This window comes from Nannobrachium achirus (genome assembly GCF_963921795.1).
Source record: "Nannobrachium achirus genome assembly, chromosome: 13".
Classification (NCBI taxonomy): Eukaryota; Metazoa; Chordata; class Actinopteri; order Myctophiformes; family Myctophidae; genus Nannobrachium; species Nannobrachium achirus.
Window position 1 is genome coordinate 46224530 of NC_137833.1, and position 14711 is coordinate 46239240.

The 14711-nt window shown below is 43.0% G+C and overlaps 1 protein-coding gene across 1 annotated transcript in view; it reads left to right on the forward strand.

Moving 5' to 3' along the window:
• ptpn20 (protein tyrosine phosphatase non-receptor type 20) overlaps positions 1–14711 on the forward strand; it is a gene marked incomplete at its 5' end in the record, with an annotated part of 102104 nt that overhangs the window by 56068 nt on the left and 31325 nt on the right. The window contains 6 exons of the mRNA XM_080740784.1: positions 1594–1795; positions 3418–3471; positions 4223–4384; positions 12257–12427; positions 13084–13258; positions 14052–14262. Of these exons, the coding sequence (XP_080596910.1) occupies positions 1594–1795; positions 3418–3471; positions 4223–4384; positions 12257–12427; positions 13084–13258; positions 14052–14262 (975 nt within the window). The remainder of the gene's footprint in view (positions 1–1593; positions 1796–3417; positions 3472–4222; positions 4385–12256; positions 12428–13083; positions 13259–14051; positions 14263–14711) is intronic.

Sequence of the window (14711 nt, forward strand, 5' to 3'; positions counted from 1 at the left end):
TGTCTTTGTTATACTGTTTAGTTCAGTGGTCAGGGTTCCCACGGTCATGAAATTCCTGGAAATATTTTGAAATTAGAAAAATATTTTTCCTAGTACTGGAAAAGTTTTGGAATTTATCAAGGGTTCTGAAAGGTCCTGGAAAAAAATAGCTACTCATTGTCTTTGGTTTTCTGAAATGACAAATTAAACCAATATTTGGCAAATATTAGAGGCAGAAACTGTGAAAATAGCAGATCTACATGCTCACAACGCCTCGCGACGTGAGGCGTTGTGAGCATGTAGATCTGCTATTTTCACAATAGAACCGTGTTATACAAAATTCCTCTACTCTTAGTGCTCGTCAGGGTGGGGGGGTCCCCAGTTAAAACATGATTATTTTGGGGGTCACGGCCTGAAAAGGTTGAGAACCACTGGCATACAGTACACTACCTGTCTTTGGGCATTGCACATAAGAGTAAGCGACCTGTTATTGAGCTGAATTATTCTTATATAGTCCTGGAAATTGGGTTAAATATTCTGGAAAAGTTTTGGAAAAGTTTTGGAAATTAATTGGTAAAGATGTGTGGGAATAGCCTGACACTCAGCCTGAATTGACATTTCGTTGAGGTCGCTTCCCCCCAGGGCGATTGCAGGGATGGGCGTTGCCAAAAAGAGGCAGTCTTCAGCGATTGGTTCACCAACCAACACATGACATAGTGTTGTTATGTGTGCCTGGCTGGCTAGTGGCTAGCCTTTTGCTTGCTAGTGCTACTTGCTAACCAAAGTGGGCCCACCCACGCTGATCACAAGACGCTGATTTACGACGCTGATTCGCCGTACGGATTTTCAACCGAGGCAGGCCTCCTCAATGAGAGCGATTCTAGACCTGAATCGCCGAAACAAAAAAATTTAAGGGGTGTGGCTAGTGATTCAGGGTCTGGAACTAGGCTAGTGTGGGAACCCTGACTGTAGTTTTAGTTCAGTGGTTCTCAATGTGGGGTCAAGGGACTCCCAGGGTGTTTAGGGAGTTCTACATTGTACCCTTACAAAAGTCTGTAACTCTGACAGTATAGAAATGGATCCAAATGGACCCATTTGTACACTGTCAGAGTTAACGGGTGTCCTTGAGAAAACACTGGTTTAGTTTTAAGTTTGTTTTGACAATTTTTTCCCCCTAATTCAGTTAGTTTTAATTTGTTTTTATTAGTTTTTATTTTTGTTACTAAAATGAAGGGCATTTTGTCTATCATTTCAGTTAGTAACGCACAATGGATGGGTTTCTGGTCCACGTTACACTGATAAGAACTAGAAGCGTGCGCAGGTCGGTACCAAAATTAGCCAATGAAACCAGCGCTCCCCAAAACAACAGGTTTGGGGATTGGTAGGAATTGATTACATGATACAGTCACCTGTGCATTTAGTCTCAATGTTTGTAAACAAGAAACGGGTCTATACATTTTCAGTTAGTTATCCTTTTTATTTTTTTCTTCTTTTTGTAATATTGTTGTTTTTATTTATTATCGAATTAGTTTGAAAAAGTTATTTAAATTTTAGTGTTCGTTATTTGGTTAGTTTTGGTTAACTATAATTACCTCGCGTCCCTCTCCCCCGCAGCTACTCCTCGGACTCGGTGTTGGCGCGGCCCCTGGCCCCGCCGCCCCCGTCGTTGGCCCACCCTCTGACCACCCAGCCGCCCAAGGCCCAACACCGCCCCCCTGTGGCGGTGCCCGCCGCTCAGGGGCAGTACTCGCCCGTCTACAAGAGCAGCAAGCCTACGCCTCCTCCGCCCACTCCTCCGCCCATCATCACAACCCAGGTAGGATTGCAGTGGCGTCAGTTCAGCAAAAGCTAAGGTATGGCAACATGACTGGTGTCTTGCACGCGTGCGACTTCGCGCGCGTGCAAGACACCAGTCATGTTGCCATACCTTAGCAACAGGCATGATGAATTTATTTTAAGAAGTACATTTTATTTTTTTCCTCCTGTAGCCATGGTATGACAGCTGCCATACCTTGCCATACCCAATTGACGCCTCTGTAGGATTTCATTGTTTTTTCTTTTTTGTTTTTTTACTTTGGCATTGTGTTTTTACTTGGCTAATTTACGAAAAAAAAGCACACATTGTTTGAATATGCAGTAGCGTTATACAGATGAGTGGAAACGATAATGATGATTATTTCCAGTCAGGGCAAGTGTGTGCAAGTGTGTATTGTGTATTGTATTGATACTTTGACTAAAGTAAAATAGAGGTTATGCGCATGCATTAAGTGAAGGTCAAATCGAGTGGCAAAGTTAGTGGCCCATTGATTTTAATGTTGTTTAACGTTGTTTAATGCAATCAGATAGGACTTTTCTGTTTGGATGTATGGGCGGTCAAGGCCAGAAAGTAGTTTTTTTTTTGCCCACCAGAGAAAGTCGAAAGTCGAAGTAAAAAAAAAAAAAAAAAAACTTTCTATTGTCAAAATAGCAGATCTACATGCTCACAACGCCTCGTGTTGCAAGGCGTTGTGAGCATGTAGATCGGCTATTTTCACAATTTCTGCCTCAATATATTTGACAATTTGGACAATGTTTAATTTGTCATTTTAGAGGTATTAAAAAGTCCTTAAATTGGCACTTTAGAAATGTGAAGATACTCTCTATACACTTAAAGTTATACCATGTAACTTTTTTTATAAAACAAATCTTAAAATTGTCCTAACTGTTAAATCGCTAAAGTTTTAGAACCCCCACTCCGTTATTTTCAGCTTCTAAAGCTTTCTCTTTATATGTTTTCTATGATCCCTACCGGGGACCGGTTTTCGTGGCAAAATTGCGTCATCACACTACCGGCCAATCACAGCGAGGGTTATACACTGCCGGCCAATCACAGCGCATCTTGGAGTGGGGTCGCTAGGGCGGCCATATTTGTAGTCTCCCGTGTGTCTCTATACTCGGGTGCACGGTGAAGCATGGGTGAAGGAGTGTATCTCCGGAATGGCTGAACGCACAGCAACCAGGGACCCCTCAAAAGATAGATCTCGGCGAGGTGGAGGCAGACGCGGGGGTGTGAGAACCGAAAAACGGCCGAAAGACGCGGACGCGACCGAGGTTTGCTATAGAGCTACTGACCACAAGTTGAGCAACTTACACAGTATAGCTTTAAACTTTATGTTGGTTTGTTTACAGTTGAGTGAGAAAACAATGTTGCACATTAAGTTAATCTTGCACATTAAGTTAATCATCTGGGGACCCAACCCAAAATAATTGGGGGGTCGTGTGTGATGTGATGACGTCATCAAACGATAAAGTCGACTTCAACTCAACTTTTCACTGAGTCGAGTCCACTTGCAAAAATCACAAGTCGTCAATGCCCGCGTAACCTCCGGGTATGACGACGACGATGTCACGCGCATACCCTCTATATGTGAGTACGTTTTCCCACCACTGCACCCCCAGGTCAGCTCCTCCATGGCCCACTGCAGCAACCCCCACGCCCCGGGGTTCCACATGGTCATGAAATTCCTCGAATTTCCTCGAAATTCCTCGAAATTCCTCGAAATACTTTTCCAGTACTGGAAAAGTTTTGGAATGGATCAAGGGTCCTGGAAAAATTAACTATGCATTGTCTTTCGTTATTGATTTTGTTAATACTGAAATGACAAATTAAACATTGGCCAAATTGTCAAATATTAGAGGCAGAAATTGTGAAAATAGCGGATCTACATGCTCACAACGCCTCGCGTTGCGAGGCGTTGTGAGCATGTAGATCGGCTATTTTCACAATAAAACCGTGTTATACAAAATTACTCAACTCTTCAAATATGATTATTTCAGGGGTCACGGCCTGAAAAGGTTGAGAACCACTGGCATACACTACCTGTCTTTGGGCATTGCACATAAGAGTAAGCGACTCGTTATTGAGCTGAATTATTGTTATATAGTCCTGGAAATCGGGTTAAATATTCTGGAAAAGTTTTGGAAAAGTTTTGGAAATTAATTGGTAAAGATGTGTGGGAACCCTGACTGTAGTTTTAGTTCAGTGGTTCTCAATGATGGGTCAAGGGACTCCCAGGGTCCCTTAAGTTTAGGGAGTTCTACATTGTTCCCTTACAAGTCTGTAACTCTGACAGTATAGAAATTATGAGTGGCAAATTTTTTGCCACTCAGTAGGTGTTTCCGCGTAACCTCCGGGTATGGCGACGACGATGTCACGCGCATACCCTCTATATGTGAGTACGTTTTCCCACCACTGCACCCCCAGGTCAGCTCCTCCATGGCCCACTGCAGCAACCCCCACGCCCCGGCCCAGCCCTCCCCGCTGACCCAGAAGCACCTCCCCCCGCCCAGGGAGGAGCCCCAGCGGAGGTCCATCACCTACAGGGGCTACGACGACGACGAAGACGAGGAGGAGGAGCGCAGAAAGGCGAGTTGCGCGAGGTTTTTTTCCACTGTCTTTCACTGTCTTGCACTCCAGTGTCATTGTCGTCTCGCTGTCCCCGGGGCAGAAACCTCTTATCTCCATAATTCTGTCACTTTTGGTCGTTTTTTTCCTCGTAAATTAACGCCCTACTTCAGTGGTTTTCAACCCTTTTCCTGTCAAGGTCCATTATTTGTTCAGGCATTTGAGCCACGGACCACCGTTTGATGAGATTTAGCCTCTCAGCCCCCAAGACAAGAATATTTTGCTATCCTTGGTATTTCTGTCCACAATTTCGTCCACAATTCCATGCTGTATTGAGAAAAACAAGTCTTATCTAAGTGTGTAGACTTCTTGTAAATTAAACTAATGCAGGTTTTAAACAATACTTTAACTCTTGAGAGCGTAAAATGAAACACTTTTTATGCTCTCAAGAGTTAAAGATCAACAGTATGAGGGTCCTTTTGGTTACCCACTCTCCATCATTTAGGTGGGGACCACCTGGAACCCCCTCGAGGACCACTGGTTGAAAACCACTGCCCGACTTGATGATATTACGGCGTCACGGAAAAGCATCAAAAGTAGCAGATCTGCTACTTTCGCTGTTTTTGAATTTGAATGCTGAAAAGTGACAGTTTTTGGACATATGAGGTTTCCACCCAACGATTTAAAGGTGCTGTAAGTGATGTTTCTTTTTTTGTTTTGTTAAGACTAAAGGTGTTCTTGCTCTATATATTCCGATAGTAATCCGCTCTTTAGTAAACAGAAAATTACATTTTCAGGTTTGGGGATAGCAATTTCATCCAAATCAGGAGAGAGAACTCCACAAAGATAATTTATCAGCTTCAATTTGTGTTCTACTGCCAATTTATTGTGCTCATTATATTCATAGTTGCCAAGTCTGCTTATTGTAAGAGACTTTGTGTTGTATTGGACTGATGTATTCAAAGCCAAACGAAACTCAGATTGGTGAGACACTCATAAAGATACTCAAACTCAGGCCTGCGGGCCACTTCCGGCCCGTGGCATAATTTTGACTGGCTCGCCAATCAATCAATCAATTAATCAAATAAAATAGTAAAAAGTCATTATCTCATATTTAATTACATTCTATATGAAAAATAGAAAAATACGCACATCTCTTAAATAAGGTGCTGGATGGAAAATGGTATAGTTTAAAAAGAAACCCACACACTTTGCTCCAAATTAGTGAATTTTATTTCGAGCACTAGCTCTTCTGAGCTAGTGAATTTGACCGGATGATCTGAGTTTGACCGAATGAAGAGCTAGTGCTCGAAACGTTGTCAATAAAATTCACTCATTTGGAGTAATTAGTTCTTTTTAACTAATTACATTACAATTACATGAATAATCATCCAGGAAGGCAAAACACTCATTCAACGCAAAGCAAATTGTGCCAAAATTTAGAAGCAAAGGCTGCTGAAGGAGCACTAAAACAGTGAAACGCGCCCGTGAAGCGTCTATTTTCCACACTGTACAGCATTTTGCCATTTTATCAACTGGCTTCCTTGCCACTTTTGTAATGTGGCCCACGGGTTCAGCTATTTTGAGTATCCCTGCTTTAGCCTGTCAAATAGGGTTTTCCGATTAATCGATTTTTTATCGAAATCCGGGTTTTTTCCTTTGGACGATTTAAAAATAAATAATTCGTAAAATCGATTTTCACTTTAATTAGGGTAATTCTTACTCATTGGAGCCTTGCACGGGGCAAAAAGTACACAGCCCGGTCCTCCTAAAGCAGGACGACAAGGTCCGACACCAAATTAATACTACTTTCTCTCTGATGTGTTATTTCTTTGATGCGCATGCAGTGCACGTCAGACTGGGCAGAGCTCACCACAGCACTGCGCTCACTCGCGCTGGTACAGGCAGCAAACAGAACAAAAAGCTGCTGAGCTGGTAAACTTACTTGTTGTTGTAGTTTGAAAGAAGCTTATTAATTCTGTGTTACCCACCTACTGTAGTCTACTCCTACTGTCCTTGTCACTGTGTTAATTTTGCGTCGGGAAGCGAAGCGCTTCGCCTCCGTTTACAATCAATCAACATCTCCGTGCATGAGTGGTGCAGGGGCGGCCTTAGCTATTTTTTCACCTGTTTCACCAGCCTCCAAGAGCTGGCTTGTTTTAGCAGTTTTGTCACTCAGTGACACTCACTATTGATAATGAAACACTAAGGACGCTAAGTTAACTTCTGTATGTGATTGTTGCGCAACTAAAGTTATTATTATTATTATTACCCTTATTGTTTTATTACATTTTGCTATTTGGCTATATTAAAAAAAATCAAAAAATAAAACAATAATACAAAAAAATCATTTCCTTGCATTTTTTAAATGAAAACAAAATAGTTGACACAATGTATTATTCTTTTAACAAAAAATCAAAATCGGAATCGAAAATCGACTTTTCTGAGAAATAAATCGAGATTTTATTTTTAGGCCACATCGAACAACCCTACTGTCAAACAGCCAGTAATCTGGGAACGCACCAGCAAAAGAAAAAGAGAAAAAAAAAACAGTGCCCTCTGCAGGATGTTGGCCTGTTAGGTCGCCTCCCGACAGATTCAGCTGCAGAGCGCCGAATCTGTCTTGAGAGATTCCACAGCCGGTAGTGAGACTAGCTACACTGCAGCCTGTCACACTGCCAGTAGTGCTAGTGCTGACCATCTCAAAGTAACACCTACCCGGTTGCTCCCGTGAAATCTGGCCTCACTGGTTTTATTTCGTCACTTCCAATTTCAATATCTCTCTCCTGAATGGATAACATTGGTATCCCAAACTGTTTTTTTGTCTCGTTTACTAAAGAGTTGGGGAGATGGGAGACTGTAACTGAGCAAACACTCCTTATCGGAATAGACTAGAGCTGTTATTTTACAGAAAAGAACATCACTTACAGCACATTTAACCACTTCATCCTGGCATCCCCATGTTGGGCATGTCATTATCGCAAAAAAAAGAAAAAAAAAAGAAAGGAAAGAAAGGAAAAAATAAATGTCAAAAGTCAAAGTTTCAAAAATAGTGAAATTAGCAGACCTGCTGTACAAGACTGCAACACGGCGCAACGTGATGCGTTGTGAGCTCATAGATTGTCTATTTTCACTATTTTTGTGTGACACCGTTGTACAACGAATGTCTTTCAGCCATTCATCACACTGTCTTTGAATGCGCACAAGTCCAATCATATAAACTTATGAGACAACCTTTAATATAACCTTTCACATGACAAAAGCCTGCTATACAACTAGCTACTGTATAAACATCGGCCACTGCCCCCCTGTGAATGTCATCTTATTTTTACAATAGGGCTGATGGCAGTCAACCAGGCGAATATCGGCCGATACGATGTTACGGTCGATATATCGATGCATCCCAAGGTTATTATAGTTTTGCATTTCTCATTAGATTGTTTTCGCCCCCTGTGTGTGTGTGAGTGCGTGTGAGTGAGAGAGTGTGTGTGATTCCGGAAGCTAATCTCGCAAAATCGCTGGAACCTATCGGTGCCAAACCTTTTGTGCACGTTGCTGCCAGTAGAACAAGGAAGACGCTCCTTGAATATATTTTTTTCCAATCCGTGAACGGACAACTATGTTTTTCTTTTTTGTTCTTCTCCTTCTTTTGTGCATGCGTTACCTCCTCCGCCCCCCCCCCCCCCCCCCTCAGTCCTTCCGGATTACTCCTTCTTCATAGGAAGAAAGAGTGGCCTGTCTAAATCGCCGGATGTCATACGGAAGTGCTTCTGTCGCCCACACATACAGCTCTGTGTATGCGGGTGGTGACATCATTGACCCCTTGCTATGCCCTCGTGCATAGTAAGGTCCCCAACCCCAGGCAGAAGTAAACACATGACGCATGTGGAATTACAGAGGCTCCTATCTTACGTATCAAGATGGATCTTCCCCCAATGATGTTTATTTCACTCAAAATGTTTTCTTGCACAGACCTATTGATTGGTTTCGTTTGCTGTTAATCGTTGAGCTTAAGTTACACTCTGTCGCGCAACGGCGTTGCTTGCCAACAGGGAACAGATCTGCAAGCTATCGACGACACAGCGATAGCTTGTAGATCTGTTCTTTTTTGGAAACGATTTAGCAACGACTACGGAGTGAGGTTGCAGGACTTTTTTTTCTCCCCTCTTTGGCAAAAAAAATAAGCGTGAATCCGTGATCAGCATTGCTCACTTCATTGATGACAACTACCCGGTGTCTGTTTCTACTTACTCCAGCGTACGAGAGTGTCTCTGGCTGAAAACTAAAAACCAATCAATGTAAAAGCTAAACAACGGATCAACGTGGATCCGTTCTTTTCGGCGAGTGACACTGTTGTACCGAGGAGTATGAATGAGGGTTAACTTTCATGTCCATTGAATATGAGCTGTTGCGTCAGTTGGATTTGATGACTTTATAAAGAACTTTGCCTTCAAGAAAAGCAGGAGAAAGCACTTATAATATCAGCAATGGTAAGTCAAATAGGCTATACAGTATGGCTTACAGTGTTAATCTATATTTGTATAGCCTGCGTGTACTTGTGTTTGATGCCTGGCCTTCATTGAATGTTGCACACTATGCTGTTTATTTCACCAACTGTCTTGCATATTATTCCTATGAACCGACTGTGTTTGCCGTGACTTTAAGTTTAATTTACACTCCATCGCGCGAACGGCGCAATGGCGACAGATCTGCAAACAATCAATGCGTTGCGTCGCGACGCTGTGATAGCTTGCATATCTGTTTTCTTTTTCTTTCTTTATGAACGTGACAACTACGGAGTGAAGTTGCGGGACTTTTCTGTTTCTCCTTTTGGCAAAAAGTGATGAGCCTGAGTCTGTGATCAGCATTGCTCGCTGCTAAGTCAAATGGGCTATAATGGCTTACAGTGTTCATTGATGTGTGTATAGCCTGCGTGTACCTGTGTATGATGCCTGGCCTCCATTGAATGTTGCACAGTGGTTTGAGCAGCGCCGACTGCTTGCAATGCAGACACAAAATGATCTGACAGCTGACACCTTCACCTTCACTGCTGTGTTTTAGACTGTTGTCTTGGTTGTCTTTGCGTGTTCGATGTGTCGTCTAGCACAATTTGATGCCTTTTAAGGCCCATAGATTATTGGGTTTGTAGCTCCAGTCGGAACATCACCCTCCACTGTATAGCTCCAAGCTCTGGCGATGGTGGCCAATATTTGGCGATTCTCACCATCTGCAGTGCAGATGGGAATACCTTAACTTTTTGGATACGATGTGCGGAAAAAGGTAAGAATCAACTATATTGGCCACCGTTCGCTGGTGCCGGCACCCTATACGAAGTGGGACCTCTTCTCAGAGATATATAGGGGAGGGAGAGGCTCCAAACGGGGCTATTGGGTTCGGTGAGTTTGTGTCACTGTCTGAGCTATGGGATGTTGTGTTTGAGAGAATGGTCCTCAACCGCTAATGCATTGCACAAGGATAATGTCTGTCTATGTGGTCGTGGTGCATAAGATGGCCTACAAAGATGATTAGCCCTGGGCCGTGTGATGATGTAACTTGGCTCTGTTGCCTACATACGCATGTGATGGCATTCGGCGTGAACCTACTTTGACTGTGTTTTATGTTTTCGCCCCTGTGTGTCTGTCTGTGTGTCTGTATGTCTGTCTGTCTGTCCGTCCGTCTGTCTGTCTGTCTGTCCAGCGCTAATCTTGCAAACTGCTGGCCTAATCAGCGTCCAACGTTTTGTGCAGCCAATAGGCCAAAGGAAGACAAACCAATCTCATATTTCTCAATTCGGCCTCATAGTGGCACTATACCAGCCGCCCGCTATACGTTTGTTTTGAATTGTAAATCGTACAATCAAAATTGGATTCCTTGGATGATAAGGCAATTCCCCATTTAGGTCCCGCCCATTTCTGCCTAACCGCCATTTTAGCAAATTTCTTCAAAACACACTTTTTTTTCCTACCACAAAACTGAGACGAATCATGTGATCGAGATGTATCACACCGATTTTTATATTCCATACCAATTGGCTACAATTTGCTTCCAAATCTTGTGGGGATGCGAAGAATGTCAAAAAACATGAACGTATTGTCCGATTGCCCCCTAATTTTAATCACATATTTAGGCACTGTACACAACACAGAGCCAAAAACAACTTATGTTTGTTTGTATAAATATTCTTAGAGTATTTCACCAAACTAGCTACGCACGTAGTGACAATGACAATCAAACAGATCTTTGATATAGAGCGTCGCAGCGGAAGTGGTTTCCTGGTGTCACTTAATATTCCCCATTCATTTTCGCCATAGACTTTTACAAAAATATTTACAACAATTATGTTAAGCCTCGAACCAAGCCATCCAGGATGGCAGTGAATCATGACCATAAAACCTTTGATCCTATGTGAAAACATATTTTAATATTACATTATTTGATATACTACATTTAATAACTACCCTTTGTTTAGCGATTTTCAAAATGTTCTTTTCATAGAAACAAAGGTTGTATGGCATGATTCTCTGCCATCCTGGATGGCTTGGTTCGAGGCTTAACATAATTGTTATAAACTTTTTTGTAAAAGTCTATGGCGAAAATGAATGGGGAATATTAGTGGTACCAGGAATCCACTTCCGCTGCGATGCTCCTTACTGTTTGCCTGTAATTGGCTTCCACAATTAGTGGGCAGGGCCTATTTCATTGAAACAATGCCATATCATGACAGCAGCGTCCAATCAACCCCAAATTGGAATGGCATGTTGAGGGGCCTCTATAGCGCCACCTCTAAAAGAGCTTCCACGTCTGACCCCTGCAGCCCATGACTGACACAGCGCTGCCCCCTGCAGGCCATGACTGACACAGCGCTGGCGGAGATATGCGCTCCACTGAGCACCCCTTTCAAGCTATTTTTTTTAATTACATTATTATTTTGTTTTCAATATAATAATTTCATTTTTCATGATTATTATGATATATATATATTTTGTTTAAGGCTTAGTTTTTGTAAGTTTTTGTTCTTTGTTAGTCAATATAATTAAATATAATATGGGGTATTTGTAAGGGGCCAGATTAAAACATATTGTGTAATAAAACTCAGCAAAACAACATAGCATTAAAGCTATTACAGTTAAAACTGACAAAGAAAAGTTCATATCCACCCATTAAACTAGGGTTATGTATTAGTCGCGGGCCTTAGGGTGCAAAAATTGGCACTTTTAGACTGATTGGCATGAAATTACCATTTTATCTCGCTAAGGCCCCCGAGTATATATGGTATCCGTTGACATTAGATGAAAACTAAGGATACTTTCTCTATGATTTTTTGTTTTTGTTTTAGTTTTTAAGCACACAATAGTTTTTTTTAAGTTGTTTCTTCTTATTTCTTTATGCCTCGTTTAATTTCAGTTAACAAAAAAAAGGTTTTCTCACATCTAACGTTTTTTTTTTTCTTTTCTTTTTACTTTACTTGGTCAGTTTCAGTTGAACTATAATAACCTTGGTGCCTCCCTAATTGTACTGTGTCTGTTTGTTCACACCGACAGGGCTACTGATTAAGGAAGGTCGTTCTTTGACCCACAAGTACCAGGACGGGGTGGTTCTCTCAACCCACAGCACCCCACGATAACACTTGAACCAATCCCACCCCCGCCTCCCCTCCCCCTCCCCCTCCTCCTCCCCTTGTCTCTTGACTGCCCGTAGACTCGCGTCCATTCTCAACACAGAGAGGTCCGGTACAACTCCGGCCTGGACATCGAAATGGACGAGGATTACAGCCAGCTCATTTTCAAGCTCCTGACTTCCGACATGATCCTGGAGGAGGCGACCAAGGACGAGGACGACGAGAACAGTGACAGTGGGTCGCTAATTGATTGTGTTTGTTCCGTCAACTGGCAGGGACTGATCAAGGAGTTTGAACTGTCAGTGGTTCTGAACAAGTCCCGGAGCGGCAGCTTCGGCTTCACCATCACGCGCAGCAAGCTGGACAACTGCTACTACATCCAGGAGGTGCTGGACAACCCGGCCAAGACGGACGGACGCATCCGGGCGGGGGACAGGCTCATAATGGTACGCACGGTGCTGTGCACGCACAGACACACACACTAGGGATAGGACGATAAGCGATATTATCGTTTATCGTTTTAAAAAACACTCAGACAATCATATCGTGGAGATTTCATTTACAGTATCGCGAAATCGTCCTCCGTCATGCAACTTTCAATTCATGCACTGGGATCAATTCGCCATTAATTTGCCAAGCTGCATATCCGGTACCACTTAAACCCTCACTTAAATAACGTACTTGATACAGTATTTTTTTTTCTCCACTCTCTACCAAATCCCTTTGCCACAAAATAGCCGATCTGCAAGAGCTTGTAGATCTGATATTTTTTGGCAAATGTTCCGCCCCAGGATAATGAATTTTGGGGATATTTTGATTATCATGATAATATCTTAAATCACGATTTCTTTGGTCACAATAATCTTGATATCATATTGTCCCTTTTTGCATTTTAGCCTTTGTACACACACACGCACACACGCACAAACACACACAATTATGACATTTTGCCTGACGATTATTGTCACTCAGATAATTGCGATTAACACTGGAACAAACTGCCTCTTTCTGTCTCTCTGTCTCTGTCTCCCTCTCTGTCTCTGTCTCTGTCTCTGTCTCCATCTCTGTCTCTGTCTCTCTGTCTCTGTCTGCCTGTCCCCAGGTGAACGGCCACGACGTCACCAACGTGACGGACGACGTGGCCATGTCCATCCTGCGCTCGTCTCCCAGGAGACTGAGCATGACGCTGGGCCGGGCCGTCACCAACCTGGTGGCCCGGCCCATGTGTGACAGCCTCCCTGACATAGTCCTGTACAAGACCCCTTCAGGACAGCTGGGTACACCTCTCCACGCACGCATGCTCACACACTCCCACACTCCCCCCGGGCCGCTTTCACAGTGGCGCCAGTTCAGCAAAAGCTAAGCTATGGCAACATGACTGGTGTCTTGCACGCGCGCAAGACACCAGTCATGTTGCCATACCTTAGCAACATGATGAACGTGGTGGCAGCTGCCATGCCTTGCCATACCCAGTTGTACTGGGTATGGCACTCAGATATAAAAGCTCATAGCCTGGCACATGAGCTTGTAGATCTGCATATTTTGGGATATTTCTGGGGGGATTTGAAAAAAAAGAAAAAATACTAAAGATAAAATAAAAAGTGATCCAAAGGTGATCCAAGTCCACTTCTCCAACTCAAGTCCATTTCTTTAAGTCCAGGAGAAGTTTCAGTTTTAGGGAATTGACGAGTTCTGGTGAGATTTTTGTATCAAGTTTCAGTTTTTCAGGTACTATTTATAGAAGCAAAAGAAGATGAGTACAAGATGAGTTTATGATATTACATGCAATTCTATCTTTAATTTTAGTTTGTTTTAGTTTCGTTAGTCTTAGTTTGTTTGTTTATTTTAGTTTTTATCCATAAATATTTTTTAGTTTCCGTTTTTCCCTTTTACTTTTAGTCTTATTTTTGTATTACCATGGTGTGTGTGCGTGTGTGTGTGTGTGTGTGTGTGTGTGTGTGTGTGTGTGTGTGTGTGTGTGTGTGTGTGTGTGTGTGCGCGCGCGTGCGCGTGTGCGTTTGCGTGTGTGTGCGTGTGTGTGTGTGTGTGTGTGTGTGTGTGTCTGTGTAGGTATAAAGCTGACAGGGGGCATTGGCAGCAAGTGGCAGGGTATCTACTGTCTGGAGGTGGTCCCAGGCTCGCCGGCCAGTGAGGAGGGTAGCGTCCGACCCAACGATAAGATCCTGTACATCTGTGGCCGCTGCACACTGGGCATGACGCTGGAGGACGCCGTCAAAGCCTGCGAGATCGCCCCTCGCAAAGTCAAGCTCAAAGTCCTCAGGTACGATGGACCCCTTAGTTGAGAGAGGGAGAGAGAGATGAAGCAGGGACGCCCACAACGTTTTCATTGATTCCATGTAGTTTCATTGTTTGACAGCACAATCATCAGTGTATTTTCATGTCAATTTGTGTATTTAACCACTTGAACCGCCAATACTTAATAAACTTGACTTTTGACTCTTTACTTAGTCTGCTCTTTTTCCCCTCTGCGCTTAACCTTTTTGCCGAAAATAGCTGATCTACAAGCTCACAAAGCCTCGGGAGGCGTTGTGAGCTTGTAGATCGGCAATTTTGGCTAAAGTTAAAGTTAAAGAATATGGACGCTAGGATTCAAGTGGTTATTATTAAAAAAAAGTTTCTATCACACAAAGATTTGGAGGACCCCCTGTTGTAACTCTGGGGTCCCGGACCACCTGTGTAACCCTGCTCTAAAGACCAGCTGAAATGGCT